This window comes from Amphibalanus amphitrite, unplaced genomic scaffold, assembly GCF_019059575.1.
Source record: "Amphibalanus amphitrite isolate SeventyFive unplaced genomic scaffold, NRLGWU_Aamphi_draft 001974F_arrow, whole genome shotgun sequence".
Classification (NCBI taxonomy): domain Eukaryota; kingdom Metazoa; phylum Arthropoda; class Thecostraca; order Balanomorpha; family Balanidae; genus Amphibalanus; species Amphibalanus amphitrite.
In genome coordinates this window covers 18975-38423 of record NW_024883467.1, presented here as the reverse complement: position 1 = coordinate 38423, position 19449 = coordinate 18975, and the positions used below count along the sequence as shown (strand labels likewise).

The 19449-nt window shown below is 45.7% G+C and overlaps 1 protein-coding gene across 1 annotated transcript; it reads right to left on the bottom strand.

Moving 5' to 3' along the window:
• Nucleotides 1-14532: 14532 nt before the first annotated feature.
• LOC122375974 (histamine H2 receptor-like) lies at nt 14533-15498 on the bottom strand. The gene has a single exon (XM_043355594.1). It carries the CDS (start codon nt 15496-15498, stop codon nt 14533-14535), a length of 966 nt encoding a protein of 321 aa, XP_043211529.1.
• Nucleotides 15499-19449: the final 3951 nt, after the last annotated feature.

Below are 19449 nucleotides of genomic sequence, written 5' to 3'. Positions count from 1 at the left end.
TCGTGTGGCTTTGCAATATTTTTAGTGTTAATCTTCGGTGAGCATCGGTTCAGGGGCATGAACAAGAGCTGGATATCTTTTGAACTGGTGTCCGTTGAAATCAATCTGTCATGCCCTGTTATTTGCCGAATGGTGGGGGAAGCAGAGCAGCTAGATCAGTGTCTCTCCATATCCTGTAAAAAAAGATTTTTAGCCCTAGTGCCAAGCCGGGGGGGGGGGGGGTTGATACAACGCCTTCCTTGACCGGTCAGTTGCTGGGATATTTCGTCACCCACCACTTGCTGGGTGGGAGGGGGGGGGGTGAATGCGGGGGGAGGGGGTAAATGCCTCTAGCCGATAATTCGAGAACCAATAGGTGCAGCGAAATGCGCGAGTTGACAAACGAAAGAAACTAAATATATACGTTTTTAGATAAAAGTGTTGCATTTGTATTAACCCGCGCCCCGCTGGGGGTCCTGGATTTTCACGCCCTGTTGGAGGGGGGGGGGTGTTTGAACACCCCCCTTCTAACTCGGCTCCTGGGCCACGTAGCGATGCGCGAAAGGCGGCATTCGAAACAGCGACAAAAATCAGGAAGAAATCACTTAGTCACTTTTTTGGTCAGGTCAAAGGTCAGGTCACCAGAGGTCATTGAACACCAAAATTCGCCGATTTGTAGGTCAGATGTCGACAACTTTCAACAAATCGACGCACAGCTCGGAAACTAATAAAGCTGCAGCGCCGCGGAAAAACGCATTTAATAGCCCTATTAACGCTTCCTGAAGAATTCTCTCGAATTTGACCTAACGTCAACGGCTTTGCCTGCAGGGGGCAAAAACTGCCAAAATAGCCGTTTTTTTTTTCGGAAACCGTTTTTCTGCAATAAATTTTGACTCAAACCTTGCACGAACTTTATTTTACCAGCATCGTGTTCCTCTCGTCAAGAAGCGTCGGGTGAATTATCACTTGACCTTGAAAGGTCAATTTTAAAATTTGATCTCAATTCAAGGTCATTACCTGACCGGTAATGATCAAGCTGCATATCAGTCGATCCGTATCGTCAAGCCAAACACAGCTAAGCTAAGGTGTTTTCATCGCTCTAGCATGCCTCTATCAAAAGTTATTCGCGAAAAACAGTCAGATGCTATTGGTGACCTGAGATGACCTCAGGCCATAAAAAGGGGTCACGGTTGCCATTTTCATGTTCAGCGGGTCAAATATACTACAACTTTTTGCGCTGTTCGATGGCCAATCGCCATAACCACTTCGGCATCAGTTTGAAACAAGCGTCATTCAGCATAACCCATCGGCGATGTGCATTGTGCATCACTAATTGACGGTCGGCAAAATAAGCTGTACTCCATTTAACCATTCTGCATAACTCTTTGTCATTGAACACGTTGTTCGTCATAGGCAAAACACTTTGTCAGATTGTGATATAGAGGATTCTTCATGGCTCCGAGTGGAAGATAAGGATATCTTTTCCAAGCGGGTTACTGAAAAACCGAGCGACGAAGGAGCGAGGTTTTTCTGTAACACGCGAGGAAAAGATATCCGATCTTCCACGAGTGAGCCATGAGGAATCCTATATCTTTCTATGTTGAGGTTTATTCTTAATCAATTAAATATTATATTAAAATGCATTCATCGATGTAAAATAGATTCAGAGTAGTTTGTTCTTATTTCATAAGTTTCATCCATAAACAACCATTAAAAATGTCGTTCGGTTATTGACCCATCATCACATGAACTCTTGATTTTTCGCTATGAACCCTCGAGACCTTATCTTTGCATCTCAGAGGGATGCAGATATAACAAATTCTTATCTTTGCATCTCAGAGGAGTGCGAGGTAGAAATATCCCTGCACTGTAGACCCAATGGCCGTTTTCACGACGGAACTTTCGCAGAGGAACTTATTTAATACCTAAAAAGTACCTACCCTTTGAGGCCTTAACATCCCTCAAACTGAAATATTTTATGTTCAAAATAATTTTAGAAGTTTAAATCCGGGCATTTTTTGCCCTCAAATCACTTATTTATTTACAAACACAGCAATTTTTGGTTCTAGTAGCCCACCTTTCGACTATGAGGTATCAAATCAGCGTGGCAACTTTACTCCCTCGGGTATCTAATTCCGGAATTCTTAAAAACAAGGAAAGTATATATCGAGCTTTCTTTTATGCCTATTGAGTTATGTTTTAATGGTATTAAAATATGGCAAATTTTTTAATTACATTTCACATAAGAAAAACACGCAAAACAATGAAACAAAAATAACTACGGTGGAAATAACCAATCAGCACCTCAGTAGGATATGACGTCATACAAGAATGGTGTTGAAGGCCGTTTGCAGTCCCGGCCGGTAGGTCACGTGACCGCCGGGAGCCTCGGGTCACGCGGCGGTCGGGAGTCGGACGCGGGACGTGGTCGCGGGTGGACGCGCGGGGCATCATGCTTTGCTTTGCTTGCTTTGTCAACTTAATATAACTTACGATCGCATACGTGTGAAACCCAAACACTGCTCAGTGCCCTTAGAAATTGAGTTTTGGAAAGCTCAAGTCCCTATAGCTCCTCAGGTCGGCAACAGTTGAAGCCTCATCTGGACTAGTGAAAAAAGCGAGGGTAAGGAACCTTGTGTTGCTTTTTCTTTTACCGTTATAATTATCTCAAACCATCACAATTTTGAGTTGCCACATTGTCTGGTTCACTACATTCGTGTAAAACTTGGTGAAGGCTGGTGGCTCAAAGAAAGGTGAAGATATTTCTTTAAGTGCCTAATCCGTGAAATATCCCGGCTTTACAAATCTACACTTTTCATTTTTTCCACGATACATTTTTTAAAATTGTTAAAATTTATTCAACATTTGTTAAAAGGGGCTTTGGTTTGGTGTAAACTAGATCATAAAGTTTACTATAGTTTTGTGCAAAACCTGGTGGCTGAAGAAAATAGTAATTTTGCTAAAATGATGTGCGGAAATTTGTTGCTTTCCAATTTCCAAATCAAATTACTCATACCTATATTTCATTCAAAATTAGGAGGCATTATTACTGTTTTTTCTTGCAACATGAACTGAGTTTGGGTGCAGTGCTCCGGAAACGTTGTGGAACTTTAAGCTAGCTAGAGCAGTTTCCATAAAAATTGTTTAGATAGTTGACATGGCATGTTGACAACGGTTTTGCTGTTTCTAAAAAAGTGAAAAATATTTTCCTGCATTAAACAGACAAGGCATGTTATTCTCATAAGCTATCGAATGTGTGTGCGTGTGTGTGTTTTTTTAAGCTGTCAATTGTAACTTCAGTTACTTCACTTTAGAACATATTGCCCAGAATGCGTCACTGATCATGAGCTGGTATATCATATCATATGTAGCAAATACATAAATGGGAATAGTGTGTCATGAATTTTTGTGCATGCTTCTGGATCATCTGTAATTACATCAAAGGCTCGGCTCAAGAGTGTCCTGCCGACCAGCTTATGCCCAACCCTTTCTGTCCGCAGAACGTCTTCCGTCGCCTGCGACTCCCGCACGCCGTTTGCGCCCCGGCCGTCCGTACCGGTCTTCGCGCTGCGAGCCGCGCTGCTGGAGTTCGCGGCGGCGTCGTGGAGCTCCCATCGGGACAACGTGTGATGCCCGCGTCGAGCTTATAAGCCGTGAGCTTCGATTGGCGGCTCACGCGGTCACCAGCTGTATGTACAGCCTCGGCCCCGACGACCCCGCTAATGGCCGAGACCGGCATACCCCCTGCATGGGTCCGCTGTCCGGCGCAGCGCTGGCCGCCCGCATGTTACGTTTGGCTGTATCGCTGCCCAGCGGGAGCGCGCTCCACGCTGCGGTAGAGGCACACGTTGCGACCCGACTGAGGACCGCAACCGGATGGTGAGACGTCGGCCTCTGCGCCCTGGCCGGGGTAGGCGTGACCGACGTCACAGTGGAGGAACACCCAAACAAGACCAGCCCACCGTCGGAGCAGCATGGAAATATAATGTTCTGCCTGGACGTCGGACCCGGCGGCCGCAGAGCACCTGCACACGTGCGGAGAGGGGCGCTGGAGGCGCGGCTTCTGACATCCCGCGGCGCGGCTGCTGGCAATACCTGACAACGGCGGCAATGGAGGCGGTTGGGAACAGCTGCAGCAATGGTGATGGCGGTGATGGCGACATGGCGGTTTGGGACTTCATCTCAGCGCGGCCGCCGCCCAGGCGCCGCTGCGCCCGGCTGCTCAGCCACCTACCGGATGGCGGGGTGGCCCTTACGGCCCTCACGCCCGTTCGGTCTGCGGCCACGTTCTGGGGTGGCCGTCGCGGGGTTAGCGGCGTTGGACTTCGTCCTTTATCCAGACTGCACCGTACCATCTGAACGGATGGATCTGCCAAGAAAGATGACATCCAAGGCGGCTATGAGGCGATCACAAAGCTTCAGCAAGAGCTTCTCCTTCATGGGGCCGGCCGGCCGTTAAGTCGCAACACCGGCTGCCGAGTGCCAACAGCTGCGATATCAACCATCTATGAATAAGTGGCAGCGGTGGCGGCTTGTCAGTTGTTAACGTGCCTTTGCAGACGTTGTGAATAGCCCGCGTTGGAATCGCATGGTTGGCAACACCACGCAAGCTAAAATGGGCTTCCTTGATGAACCTACTTTTTAAGCATTGTAGCCTTTGTAATTTTTGATGTTTTGCTGTAGGTATTATTTTCTACATATATACTATATAGGCACTCACGTGCTTTGAATCGCGCAATGCAATTGAACCATGGTAAAGACAATGATAAATGAACTGAGAGCTGACATGCCCCATGCTTTGTGTGAGTGTGTGTGTGTGTGTTTTTTTTTTTTTTTTTGGCGAGTCGATAAAAGTGGTTTTGGACACTGGATGAGTTTTTAGGGGTGTGGTGAGGGGGAATGTAATTCCACAGACCTTTTGTCAGATTCACCAATGCAGTAGGTCTGTGCGGTATTTAGATATCGGAGCATTCTTTGAAAGTCGTGAATAGGGCAACTGAGAACCTACCTATAGCCGTGATATCCCCTCACAAAAACTTCTTTTAAATAACCGGGGATAAGTACATAAGCAGAGTAATTGCTATTACGAACACCTAGGTATCACAATGCTGAGCGAATAGGAAAATCTATAGATGGAGAATTGTGCCGCGTTACGGGTGCTCGGGCGCAGCCAATCCAGCGTTACCCCAGCGGTGACCTTGACCCGCATCGTCTGTCTCGGCTCCAAAGCCAAACCGGCGTGGAATTGGGAGCGCTCGAGCACTCATGGTCCAGCGCAATTCTCCACCTGAATCCATTCCTGATACACATTTGCTTGCTCATAGTCATGTAACCCCGGTAAATTCATCTAACTTTCATATTGGTCGCTCCATAGACAGATGGCCACAGATATCAACTTAAAAGGCCATTGTTGCATTCATTTAGTGGAGATCATTAAAGAGCCGTGATAGGCCACAAGTCGCGTGACATCATACGTGTAACAACCAATGACGTCGGCCTGCAAAACCCAATGGAAGCGGCTAGCAGCGTGCAATAAAACAGGGCGCTGCTTTCTAAATGTCTGTCGTGCGCCATAAATGAATATATCTTTTGTAGTGTGGCAACTCAGTATCTTTTTTTAACTATTGTACTAGTATTTAATAATTTCATAATTTTATAATTGTACTTACGCTTTATGTTGATGTTAGTGATAAATCCTTAGATAAAGTAAATCGATGTGATATTTAATAGAAAAATAGCAAACTAACGCGCCATTCATTCGAAAGCTGGTAAACCTACTAAAAAGAACTACTAAAATTCCTGAGGAACCAAAGGATTATATTGGTATCAAATAGATGCCTGCTATTCCGTCGTGAAAACGGCCAATGGCAAATAAACCTCAACTAGAAAGATAATGCTTCGACATTTCACTAAGTGGTTACTCGATGTGCAAAATTCATCGGTACTTTGCGTAAACAATGACTGTTGATTTAAAACTTTCGTCAGTGATCAAAATGTCAATGATGTAGTGCTTATCTAGCCACATTAAATGTTTAATGTTAATCACACATTCATGGATGAGACTTGCGACAGTTCCAGCGCAATTTGCAACCAATTAACCATTGGATTCCGAAAAAGGCAGTTATACCTATACGATAGCTACGAGGAGAATGCAGGCACAATACCGAGTAGGCATAGATGGTTGAGCGTCGGACTCCTAAGCGCTTCGATACAACCCACGAAGTCGGCCGTCGTTATCGCGTCACTGCCCGTGCGATGTCATGGGACAACGCCTGGGGCGGCCGCGCCGGTCGGACTCGCGAGGGAATGGCTGACAGATGGCAAGCCAGGCCCTGCCGGCCGGACACCTTGGTGTTTGGGGCGTGGCTCACTTAGCCAGCCTGTTGCCTGTTCCTTGGTGACATCTTGGTGTTTGAGGCGGGGCTAACTTATCTAGCCTGTTGCTCTGTTGCCTGTCCATTTTTCAATCATGAATCAGCCGACATGTTAGCGACGTTCATCTACATTGTACCTACATACTTACCTATGGCGCTCATGAACGCTAACATTTTTTATGTGGATAAATGGCCCACGAGTTTCGCCACCATATGCCTCGCACTGCACTGTATGAACGTGGTCATATTTATACTTCTCTGTAAAGGGGCGATTTGTTTTTAGTTTTGACGAAATGTTATGAGGAATGCCGAAATTAGCATGGGGATGTTTTGGTGAAAGACGAAGGGATATTAACGAATGACGAAGCATTTATCCAAATCGTCAAAGGTTTTGCCGGAACTCAATCAGTTATGGCGAATAGCGAAGGTACAACTGACGAACTGTGAAGTGGGATCAGCATTCCGTTTTGCCCATATATGCTGAAGGTTTTGCCGGAATGCCTCTCACTGGCGCCACCTATGTGCTGATCGGACGAATGGGTTTTGCTGATTGGCCATCGAACAACGCAAAAAGGTGTAGTGTACTTACCTTTGGCTTTAATTAACGGCTTCCGTTTTATATGGATAAATGACCTACGAGTTTCACCACCTATGTCTCCTCTGTAAAGGGGCGATCTGTTTTAAGCTTTGACGAAATGTTATGAGGAATGTCGAAATTAGCATAGGGGTGTTTTGGTGAATGACGAAGGGAATTAAACGAACGACGAAGCATTTATCCAAATTGTCAAAGGTTTTGCCGGAATTCAATCAGTTATGGCGAAAGCGAATGTTATACCAACTGACGATCTATGGAGTGGGATCAGCATTCCGTGTTGCCCATATGCTGAAGGTTTTGCCGGAATGCCTCTCACTGGCGCCACCTGTGTGCTGATCGGACGAATGGGTTTTGCTGATTGGCCATCGAACAGCGGAAAAAGGTGTAGTAATTCAGTGTTTTAGAGTGTTATAATGACTACTGTCGAAAAAGGCGGCTTTTAATTTTCTCCCTTTGACTTATAATGGGGAGGTCCCAAAATGATCTGATCTTAGGCCATGGATATCAAAATTCCAAGATAAACATTTTGTATATAATGCTGCTCTCATCAATCTCTGAAAGTTTCAAAGCGATCAGTCACTCGGTGTAGCTTTGGCAGACACTGAAACTTTTTATGTAGTGAGGTCATTTGACCTGACCTGGTGACGTGACATTAAGTGACATGGGTCTGAAATTTTTATAACATATGTAAAAAAGTGTATGATAAGGTGTGTCAAAAACGACGGCGCTTCGCGCCACCGTTTTTGAGATAGTCGCGAAAAACCGCAGGGGGGGGGGTGTTCAGTTCAAACACCCCCCTCCAGCAGGGCGCTGATTAATTGGTTTCTTTTTTACATAATAATGCAGCCAGTGATGGATAACAAAATATCATTAATATTATATTATTTTACAAAATCACCGAAAAGCCAAATAATTATCTTACGTAAGTAATAAGTAGTCAGAAACAACAAATGGCATGCACCTTAGCGACAGACGAAAACTCCACTACACACCTGGCTCTCACCACTGCTGGTCTCGGAGACGCCCAGCGTGAGAGCCGGCGAGGTCTGTGGGCGAGCGCAGATGCACAACCACGCCTGCTTTCAAATACATTTGTCACCGGTTGCGAATCCACATACTCGTATACCGATTTCGTACCGTTTCCATAACGACGCTCTGCGTCACAGCGGTGCCCGTAATGGGTTTGGCTATCCACCAACCAGCGTCAAGCACGGACAATTATTCACTCAGCGTTCTCTCGCGTATAGCTACCAAGGGTAGAGTATTAGGGGTTTGTGGAGTATTATTTGGAGCAGTATAGGAAAAAGAAATTTCCTTCTACATGACAATGGTCATACCATTTCCTTGGCGTTAAACAAGCAAATTCAAATAAATGCAAATTCATACGCAGGATACGCTACTTTGTAATATGTTCCTGATTCTCATCGTTTTGGGACAGTTTTTATCTCTTCGGTCGGGGTCGTTTTTCCATCCGAAGCCAATTGACCACTATCGTGCTCTCCGTTGTCCGGCAGACACTTTGCGGCCGGGCTATGGCGACGCCGTCACTCCCATCTCGGTAGACCTCAAGGCTCAACCATCCGCTGGCAGTCAGCAGCACTCATGTGTCGAGGTCGACACATCGGCACCCGCTGATGGATCCAGAAAGGTGCTACACTGCGGGAAGAACTCCAGAAAAAGTTCTCAGAAGTATCCAAAAGCGTGTCCGATTTTACTTCCTACTTCATCGACACTGGTGTGCGGTTTAGAGGACTCTCTTTCTTTGGAATGTTTTTATTGATGCTCTTAATGCAAGGAACATGACAAAATGTTGTCAATTTTAGACACTACAAGAAGAGCAAAGACCCTGAATGATCTCCCTCGTCCCTTGGCTCCGCCGGTGTCTCCACATTGGCGCACAATGACGCAGAGATATGATCCCGGATGAGGTCAGTCACAGACTGCTCTATATTATAGAGATGTCTGTGGATCTATAGAGATGTCAGACTTCTCTGTCTAATGTCTATAGAGAATTCTGCGATTCAGCCTGTGATGAGAGGGGTGCTGCTAGTGGAGGGCCTGGCTGTATACATGCAGAGTAACTGATCACAGTGGCCTGAGTAACCGGACCTTGGTCGATAACCTGTGATATTCTCAGTGCAGTCAGCACCATTATCAGTTCTATGGTAGCTATACATTTTATTATTGTCACTTGCACGGGCCGATCACTAGGCGATTACCGTCATTTAGGAGGGCGGCTCAAACTCTGTATTGCCCTCAAAATAAAAGCTGTCGGGCCAATAATGGTCATTATCCGCCCGACAGGTCATTAGCGCCCGACAGCTCAAATATGTTCAAATATATATTCTCATATGAATACCACAAATTATTTTAATGAAAATTGCGGTTATTGCAACTGAAAGAAGTAGGCGGTTCTGTAGGTACAAACAGTTTTTGATTTATATTTTATTTACAATACTTGTCATAGACCGATGCACGACCGATTGCACATTTGATGCGTTTTCGCTATGTAATCGTACGGCGTACCTATCCTTACGCGTGAAAGTTCACATTGATAACGCAAGACCCGTTGAACGTTGCATTCGGGAGCAGTGACGACAGAGCTGTTCTCGCCGTTACCAGTTGCTGGCTTTGACGGACTTCCGATGGGTCAGGCACCCGATGTGCCTGACCCATTCATGGGTCAGGCACATCCCATGAATGGGTCAGGCACATCGAACAGGAACAGGAATGGGTCCTGTTCGTTCATGTTCAACCAGTCATCCACTTCCATCCCACCGATGGTCAGATTAAAGTTGGGCTTTTCTTCGCACAACCGTCGTGAGGTAGCAGGCCCTCCGTTCTGTATCACCGTGGCGCTGCACCCTGGGACTACACTTGCGGCTGTGTCGGACTGCCTGGTCATCGTTTGTGCCAATATCTCAGAGCAACGCCTTTTTTGAGGAACTGACATGTCGTCAATGTAATGTGAAAGGCTTGCGGTCCTTTTGTGTTTTGTTACTTTAACGATATCTTCAGCTGCCACTCCAGCTTGATGCAATGTCGTGACGGTGGTGGCACGAACGCTATGACATGTATAGCGTTGTGATAGCTTAGCGCTATCAGCTATCCTCTGCATGATTGTTGACAGGCTGTTCTTCCCCATTGCTTCGTTTCTGAACCAACATTCATCTTGCGTCCATGCTCTCTTTGGTGTTTGGAACAGCCTATCACTATTATGATTGATCTTTTGCTGGTACATCTTGAAAACTTCTACACCAGGCCCGTACATCCTCTGATCAGAAAAGTCTACATCTCCCTGCTTGCTTCCACCCTGATGGTTTTTTGTTGCTTCAGTTTTCGAAATAGTGACATATTCCTTTCCGTCTGGGTCTTCTCTGATGACGAAATGATCTTTCTTCATCTGAGCCCAACCTTCTCGACCTCTTCTCCCGAAGAAAAAGCAGAGATAGAACCATGTAGCCTGCAGGAGGATGGTTGGATTTGACGCGAAATCCGAGAGGTAGTCACCCAAGCGCTTCATATCGTCCTCTGTGATAGCAGCCTTATGCTGAGGCTTGGGGTTGCCTGCCTTTACGTACAGTTTGCAGCGAGCGTCAAAAATGTTGTTTGCTGCGATAAACTCTCTATCGGTTATGATGTTGATCGGTCTGCTATGTGGAGCGCTGGTCAGGCAGCGATGGATGGCCGCACGAATGCAGGTCAGTGTACTGGGCGTTAGAGTTTCCCCCGCTTTCTTCGCCTTCACTTCAGCGTAGAACCTTCTTAGTAAACTACACAGTTCTTCATGAGTAACTGTTCCAAAATCGCATGCATGGTCTCTCAATGCAAGCCATTCATTAAATTTCTTCATCCCATACTGAGTGGCCTTCGATGTGTTGTCAGGTACAACACTTCTTTCCAGCTCTATTAATTCACGCTCCGTTATTTCGCTATCCATCTGGCGTTTCCACGCGCAAAGGAGACAGAGCTATTATTACCTCAGAAGCTAAACCGAAAATGATGCACCGTTCGCTCTGACCTGCCTTATATACTCTAGTCGTGAGTGCTCGCCCTAAATTCCCGAAAAGTCACGTGCTTAACAATAACCAGTATTTTACATTCTCGCGCACTACGAACTTGCTGACCGACCTCCAGAAGATTTGACTACAGCAAGCTATTGAGAAAATGGTTAATTATGAACTAGATAAGTGACAATAATACAAATAACGTGACTTTTGTCGGGCGATATGAGTTTTGAACGGCCCTTCACCATTATCAGAAGCCCTTCATGATACTTAGCGTCCCTCGCTACGCTCGGGCCGCTCAGCATCATGTCGGGCTTCTGATAATGGTGTCGGGCCGTTCAAAACTCATATCGCCCTCCAAAGTCACGTTATTGTACTATTAGAAAGGCAACTGATCACCTTGCCAAACCAAAGCCGTTCTCGCCGTCGCCATCCTCCCTCAAGACAAACCCATCCGCACCCCCTCCCGCTCCCTTTCCGGGCTGGCGGTCACTCCACCTGGAGGTGTTCATATCAGACCTTTTCCCTCCTGGGTGCCACCGTTTGAGAGGCGAGAAGACTGTCTCAACGGGGTAATCCTGTCCAATTTCACCTCTACCGCTCACTGTCGGTGTCACCCGCACAGCTCAAAGTCTGCGCCCTCTCTCATTATCCCATGGCTCTGCAATGGTCTTTTAGCCCGAAAGTCTTCCTCTTTGCACAACTGGAACCTCACATGTCTAGTAACTAACGACAAAGAATATCGCAAGCTGTAGGCATGTGTTTCACCACAAGCCTCTCTTACGGCTTTTAGACACTGCTAGATCATTACAGTCCATTTACGACGGATCATTGGGCACCTGTTTGATCTGTTTAATCGGCACGGGACTCTGGACTCTGGAGGATCAAAGGAGTAATTGTTTCGCTATGTCTTCGCGTACTCTCACAGAAATAAAACACAGGCTTTGAACAATAAACACAATATGCTAAATACAAACGTATGATGTAAGATTCAGGAAGCGCCACAATATCTTCGAAACATGGAGTGTGCAGTACACGGCCATGCAATGCAATGCACCACGCAACAATACAATAATCGATAACGGCTTGATGAAAGCCGTTAGCCGCGGTGCTGCGAGTAACAGTTATGTTTCTACATTGATCCGAAAAATACACTCTTGACTTCCTTCTTAAATCTATTAATCCCTAGTTCAAAACGATAGGTACCTACTTGCTTTAATAAAACAATTAAATTGGCTTCAAGTGCAACAAAGGGTTCTGCGACACCTGAGCGAGCGTCATTTCAGCGAACGACATTTGAGCGAAACATTTTCAGCGATTATCAATTTAACCCGCGCGGGGCTGGGGTCTCCAGCCGAACGCGCGGGGCTGGGGGGGGGGTAAATTTTACCCCCCCCCCTGTTATCTCCCGAACTAATGGTGCGATTTGGAAAATTCAAACGCCAATCGAAAGCTCTCATCACGAACTACTAAAAACATGTACTTAATTTAAAGTTTGAGGTCAAGGTCAAGGTCAGGTCAAGGGTACAAATTGCAAGTTTCTACAGTATCGGCCTTGCACCGTAGTTGCCGAAGAATGGAGTCATGGACTGAGACTGATCGCCCAAAACGTGTTCTTAGGCTACCAAGACTATATTCGCTGCATACAATATCATTCAGAGGTCAAGGTCAAGGTCAGGTCAGGTCAGGTCAGGTCACCAAAAAACAAAATATAGAAAAGGGCATGTGCGACACATGTTTTATGGGTCATTTTACTCATAGAATTCAATAGGCACACTCAATAAGTGATATGGACCACCTCTGGATGAATTTCAGGTCGAGGTCAGGTCAAGGTCAGGTCAAGTGAGGTCAAATTTTGAAGTTGGTTGTTAAGGCCTAAAAAGGTGTCTATCTGATGCAGTTTTTCACGGCGAATCGAATGGTGCTATTTTTGTTTCCGTAAAAGGTCTAGAACTTCCAAAAAAGCCATTTTTCAAAAAAATTGTGTGTCGTGACGTCATAAAATTTTGAATAACTCCCACATTTTTGAACCGATTCTTCTAAAATTTGGTATGTAGGTGCACATAGACCACTTCTCTGACATATATTCCGGTTTTTTCGATAGACTCAATATTTTGGATTTTATAATGATTTTCCCAAAAAAGTCAGTTTTTGAAAAAAATTAGGCCAAAATCCAAAATTTTCAAAAAACCGAGATAGCCATTTGATAGACAACGTAAAATTACGTATAACCTTTTTTGTTACGTCTTGATTCCTTTAAAAATGAAGATGTTAGCGGCGTTTGAACTTTTGCCGTTTTTGAGGCGAAAATGGCGAACATGACGTCACTAAAACGTCAATTTCTCAAAAAATTTCCGACGGATTTCGCTCAAATTTTCAGGGAACGTGTCAAATTGATGTAAGAAAAGGTACTGAAAGTTTGGCGGCGCTGCGCGCCGCCGTTTTTGAGATATCGCAAAAATTCGCGAGGGGGGGTAAAATTTACCCCCCCCCCAGCCCCGCGCGGGTTAAGCGATTGACTTTTACAGCGATTGTCAAGTCGGCGAATTCAATCACAGCGATTATCAACTTTAGCGAGGACCAGAATCAGCGAAACCAGATTGAGCGAATATATGGTGGTCAATGAGAGACCAATTGAGCGAGTACAGTTACAGCGAAACCGAACTCGACGAAAGTCAATCATTTGCTACTTTTCGGAAATTCTTGCCATTGGAATGCCCGTTCGGTATGTGTCATGGTTCAAGCTGCGCACGGGGGAATCCAGTCTATGTTTCAGGGACCTCACCCAAATATCTGGAATTTCGTAAGGAGCTTGGGGCAAGAACAAATTTTACAACACTGGTCCAAATTCAAGCGGGGGAATTTCGCGAAAAAAAAACAGCATAAGCAATATGAATATCTAAACAAACGTTTGGTCACCATTATTGGCAAAGAGCAGGGGGTGAAATTAAACCGTTGGAATTTTTGAGAAACGTAGCATTAAATCTGGAGCTCAATGTCTGACTTTTGAACGTGACATCCGCCATCCAGTTCCGGATAACCATGAGAAATTCCGGAAACATTCGTACGTATACGCTCGCAAAAGTAAAACAAAAAATACACCGTTACAGAACGATGAAGTGTTTCGCTGAACTGACAGTCGCTCAAATTGTAGTCGACGAAATAGATGTCGCTGAAACATAGCTTTCGCTAAAATTGATAATCGCTTTATTTGATAATCGCTGAACTTAATAATCGCTGAATTGCCATTCGCTGAAAATGGTTCGCTCAAATGACGTTCGCTCAAATGACACTCGCTAAAGTCGCTCGCACCGGCAACAAAGTCGATAAAGAGTGCCGAGCCGACTGCTACTCAGAAGCTGACATTTGCACCTGTTGCTCCAATCGGTGCAATTTTTTCTCTTCAAACCTCCATGAATAATGAAAACTTCACATCAGTTTAAATAAAATGCTAATGTGGCTAGAGCGCATACCTGGAAAAACGTATTTCAGCATACCATTAGAATCGTGACCTTTTAGTTAAAGTTGACATTGTTAGATCACTTCGCTATTCAAAGCCGCCCCCAGTCCCTAACATCTATGGGTAAAGATCGAAACGGTCGCCTCCGAAGTAGTGCAGGATGGCATGTCTCAGCTCTGGACTGCTGCAGAACAGCCAGGAGTCGACGAGGTGGAACGAACCGCGCAGCACCGTCAGAACGACAAACCAGATCTGAGGTTCTTCGGAGTCCATGGTGAGGACACTGGCGGCCTCCGCGCCTCCGCCAGGCGTCGCCCCATCTTCCAGAGAGGCCTTGAGGCCCATGAAGGCCTTCAGGAGCGAGGAAACACTGAACGGAATCAGGCAGACGCCGTACAGCACCATCACTCGCAGCAGATAGTAGAACGTGCGCACGTGCTTTCGCAGCCGTGCACGTTCGGCCAGCTCGTGCGGCAGTGCCGCCACGTTGGAGCGCAACGTGCGACGCGCCACGAGCAGCACTTCCACGCAGAGGAAGATCGTGGCGCAGCTGACCACCAGGTTGACGCCGTTGTTGACCAGCGTACCGATATGTCCTAAGACCAGCTGCCAAGAGAGAAAGCATTGGGAGATCTCGTCCGGGAAGGAGGGGTCAGTTAGGAGACGCGAGGTGATGACGTATCCGGCGAGCAGCATGACGAGCCCCAGTGTCTGCAGGAGCTGACGTCGTACCGTGAGCCTGGTGACCAGAAGAGGGTAAAGCAGAGGGTTGCGGACGGCCGTGCGCCTGTCCAGCGCCAACCAGAACATGGTGACGTTCGAGACAGTCGAACAGGCCAAGTTGACGAGCAGTAGAAGGGCGCACAGGACGCCCGAGAAGGCGAGGGACGGCCAGAAGGTCCTCATCCACGGGTAGAAGATGAAGAGGAGCCCCACCACGCAGTCGGCGATGCTCATGATGCAGAGGTGGTAATTGGTGGCCGTGCGGAGGTGCTGGTAGCGAGCCACCACCACCGGCAGCACCCCAGACGTGGTCACAATCAGCAGACCGAGCAGGGAGCCGATCAATATCTTCACAGCCATCAGGAGGAGCTTGTAGTGGACACTTAGTACCGTAAACCGGGGTGAGTTGATATGGATTTTGAGGTTATTCTAGATTTCTTTAAAAGCCACATTCATTTACGGTATTCTTTTTGTGCCAGTTTCATGGCACATGCCTTGGGGAGGCAATCAGCAAAAATGAATAAAAAAATGTATATATTAAGCCCCTTTTTTAAAACGCCAAAGTTCATATCAACTCACCACCCCCCAGGGGGTGAGTTGATATGATTTTGGATTTTTCAAAATTTCTCGGCTAAAGAAGCTCAGAGGTGAGTTGATAAAATGCCAGTGTTTAAAAAAGGATGAGAGAACACATCCTGAAAGAAACCATAAGAAAAATGCTAGTAGTTTGGCAGCAGACCTCACATTCATGAAAACGCAATCATGTCCAACACAGCGCTATCAAAATGGCTTGATTTTAGCAGCATCATTTTTTCGCTTTATGATACTTCGTTTTACTTAGAACATTCTGAACTTGGCTAGTCACGTGTCCTCAAGCCAACGGTATCAAAACTGGCAGTATATTTTGGAATTACAAGTGTATTTTCTTGTAATTAAAACACATTGTCAGTTGCGGGTCAAGGTTGATATGCCTCTGACAGATATAATGGATTGAAATGAAAGAATACATATACTTCTGAGCTTTTGTGGACTGGTAGTCAACACAATATTTATGAAGTGAAGTGAAGCGAATCTAATTCGGACTGTATTCTATCAGGTGAAATAAGCGACATAAAACAGAATTCGGATCAAAAGCCAAAATTAACCCTCGCACTTATAGGCGGGCGAACGGACCACCTCGGCTTTTCGCACATAACTCGCGCAAAAAGCGGCCGATCGCGACGAAACTTTCAGTGCCTCTCGAGTTTATCAATTTTACACATGTTCTAAAGATTTCATGACCCTGACTCAAATGGTTTTTGACTTGTGACCTGATTCTCGAGACCATGCTTGGCCGGAATCGCGATTTGGCGTAGTCGGCTCACATTATCCGCGCATTTCCAGTCTTTTTGTGATTGTAACGTCCAAACATGTAAATGATGTTGGTCCGATGCAGTATTGTGGGTGTCAACTGTCAAGTTCACCTGAAGGTCAGGTCAGGTCATTGACCTTTGGTGACCTCGGCTCACTTTTGGAGTTTTACATGTTTCTAGGGTAGTTTTTCGGGCCGATGTCGAATTTAACATGCATTTGATCATTTACGAAGTAATTTTAGTGCCTTCGTAACATGTTACGACACCGTCAGTGGTAGTTGACACTTGACACTCCCTATGGATAGCCGGCAGGACACCTACTGGTTGACCTGACCTGACCTGACCTGGCCTAAATGTACAGAGACACATGTGATCAAAACAAACATGACATTCGTGATCAGCAACAGCCAAAAAATAATAACCTCGCTTTACGAACTTCAAATAACCCCTTATTTTCCCGACTTCTGGGTAATTGACCTGGCCTGGAAGGTTAACCAATGACCTAGGACCTTAAAGTTGGTTATCATTATCATCGGCTTCCTCGCGTCTCGGGCAACACGCTCGTTTTTCTCCTCGAAGCTCTAGCTCCACCAGGGGCCAAACGACGATGGGATTCCAACGGACCCCCCCCCCCCCCCTATACGTTAAACGCTGGCAAAACACGAATACGGGCGAGGGTTAAAACACCAGTCAATTTCTTTATATTGTTTGTTCCATTTCATTTTGTCACTCATTCTCGGTTGGCAATTGCCAAGCAGGAAAACTATCAGTTTCACGAGATCAGAATTCCCGCGCTGTTAGCCATACAGAAACGACAGTTCTGTCATTTTCGAAACCACGAATAATTATAACATGTTTTTTTTAATCTGTATGTATATAGGTGTTCTATAGTGTTCCTTTGCAGCTTGTAGGGAGCCATCTTGAGACTTGGCAGGGAGTTGTGCTGTGCCTTTTGCATGTTAGGTATGTCCACAGAAAAAAAAAACTTTGGGGTCACTGATGTTAGTTGTCGGACCTTCGTCCCCGTCTTGAGTTGAGAATTGAGATGTTAGTTTCAAACGTTTGGGCCAGTTGGCCGTCGTTACTCGTCAGATGTTTTTTGACCCTCAGAAGGACCTGGATGTTGGTGGCGTTGCGCCGTACGCGTCCAACCGTTCGAAAGCTCTTGTAGTCAGCGGGAATCGAACTCGGGTTTCCCCGGTGATGGTCCACGGTTCTAGCCACTCCACTATCGAGGCAGATTTGACGATGGCCGGAGAAGTTACTTGCTGAAACGTTGTGAAACTAACATCTCAACTCAAGACGGGGACGAAAGTCCGACAACTAACAACAGTGATACTAACAGGCCTCGTCTCAAGCATTCAGAAAAAAAAAAACTAAAGCTTTTGGGGGTTGATGGAATGATGTGGGGAGAGAAAAGGAGAAGAGTTGGTCTAATTGACTTTGTCTTACTTGCAGACCCATATTTCATGCTAATTTGCATGCATACCAGCCTGGTATCAGCTTTTATCATGCATATCAACTCACCCCTTGATGGCATATCAACTCACCACCTGTCACTTTTCTTAAAATTATAAAAAAGCGTTGTTATAGGTGAAACCCAAAACTACCTGGGATCAACAGTAAATTGATGGTAGTTTCTTTCCCAGTGCATGTTGTTCCATAAATATCCACCGTCTTTGCTGTAGGGTGGGGACTTTTCCTTAGTTTCAAAATCAGAAGAAAAAAAGGACTTTGAAAAAAGTAATGTGTTAAGAAGGCAATGCACCACATGCATGCCTTTCTCAGCTATATGCATCACTTATTGGTTGCTTCACTTCACAGAAAAATAAAACTAAAAATTGGTTTACAAATGGATGAGCAGCACACATTTTAACATTTTTCGAGCAATTTATATCAACTCACCACCCCATATCAACTCACCCCGGTTTACGGTAGTTGCTTATGAGTGTCCAGGAAAGGTGGGTGGAATTCGTAGTTTTTTTTTTTCGCTAGGCTTAGATCGGACTGAACGTTGGGGGAGGGGAGATAGCTAAAGACCTTACCAGGTGGATGATGAATTGATGAAAATAAAACTATCGAACCGTATCAAATGGATGCTGGTGGCGATAGCAGAGAGGTGCGTTGTTCAGCAGCTCTTGATATCCTGTAAGAAAAAAGAGATTTTGTTCGTGAGAGCCCACGAATACTGGGGCGGGGGGCTAAACTTGACTCCTTTACGTTTTGCTTGCTTTCTCCGTAACCTACTGAAATATGAACTTGAAACTTGATATAGCTTCAAATGTACCTAGGCCATATTTGAGGCAAGTTGGTGGTAGCAGCACTTAAGATGACGTAACAGTGACGTCATGAAGTTTCGTCGTTCTCCGGTACGAAGCGGTTTTGATGTTTTTTTTTAGCATGAAACGTTACGGTAAATGAACTTTACAAAACCTGCTGTCATCCTCACAAACCCAAGTACACTGTCAACTTAACCCCTGACCAGTGACCAGTCCTATTTCCCGCACCCCACTTGGATGTGCGTGTAACGCGCCCGTTACTGGAGGGCGGGGGGGGGGGGCTATTCACAGCCCCCTTGCTAACTCCAAAATTATTTGGCCGATTGTCAAAATTCAAACGGTGTCTAATAGCCCAGGAAGAACTGTCGAACGAAACCTGATTTCATTGACGCAGAGATGACCGATGACGTCACAGGTCAGGTCAAGGTAAAAACTACCAATGTTTGGATTGCTCACATTTTGGGCTCTAGCCGTCGGCTTACAAGTCAGATCAGGGGGGCCATTTTTCGTTTACACACTCGTGAATAGATGCTGTAGATACCCTGAGAGTACCAAACTTATGTTTTGATTTTCAGGTCAAAGCCACACAGGTCACGGAAATCTTATATCATGCGTCGGTCACACGATGCGTGTTTTATGCTCCATTTAGGTCACAGATTTCGAAATCAGTGTCGTTTGTG

What these genes read in the sequence shown, in the direction of transcription:
- LOC122375974 (XM_043355594.1), bottom strand. Translation starts at nt 15,498, where the DNA reads ATGGCTGTGAAGATATTGATCGGCTCCCTGCTCGGTCTGCTGATTGTG.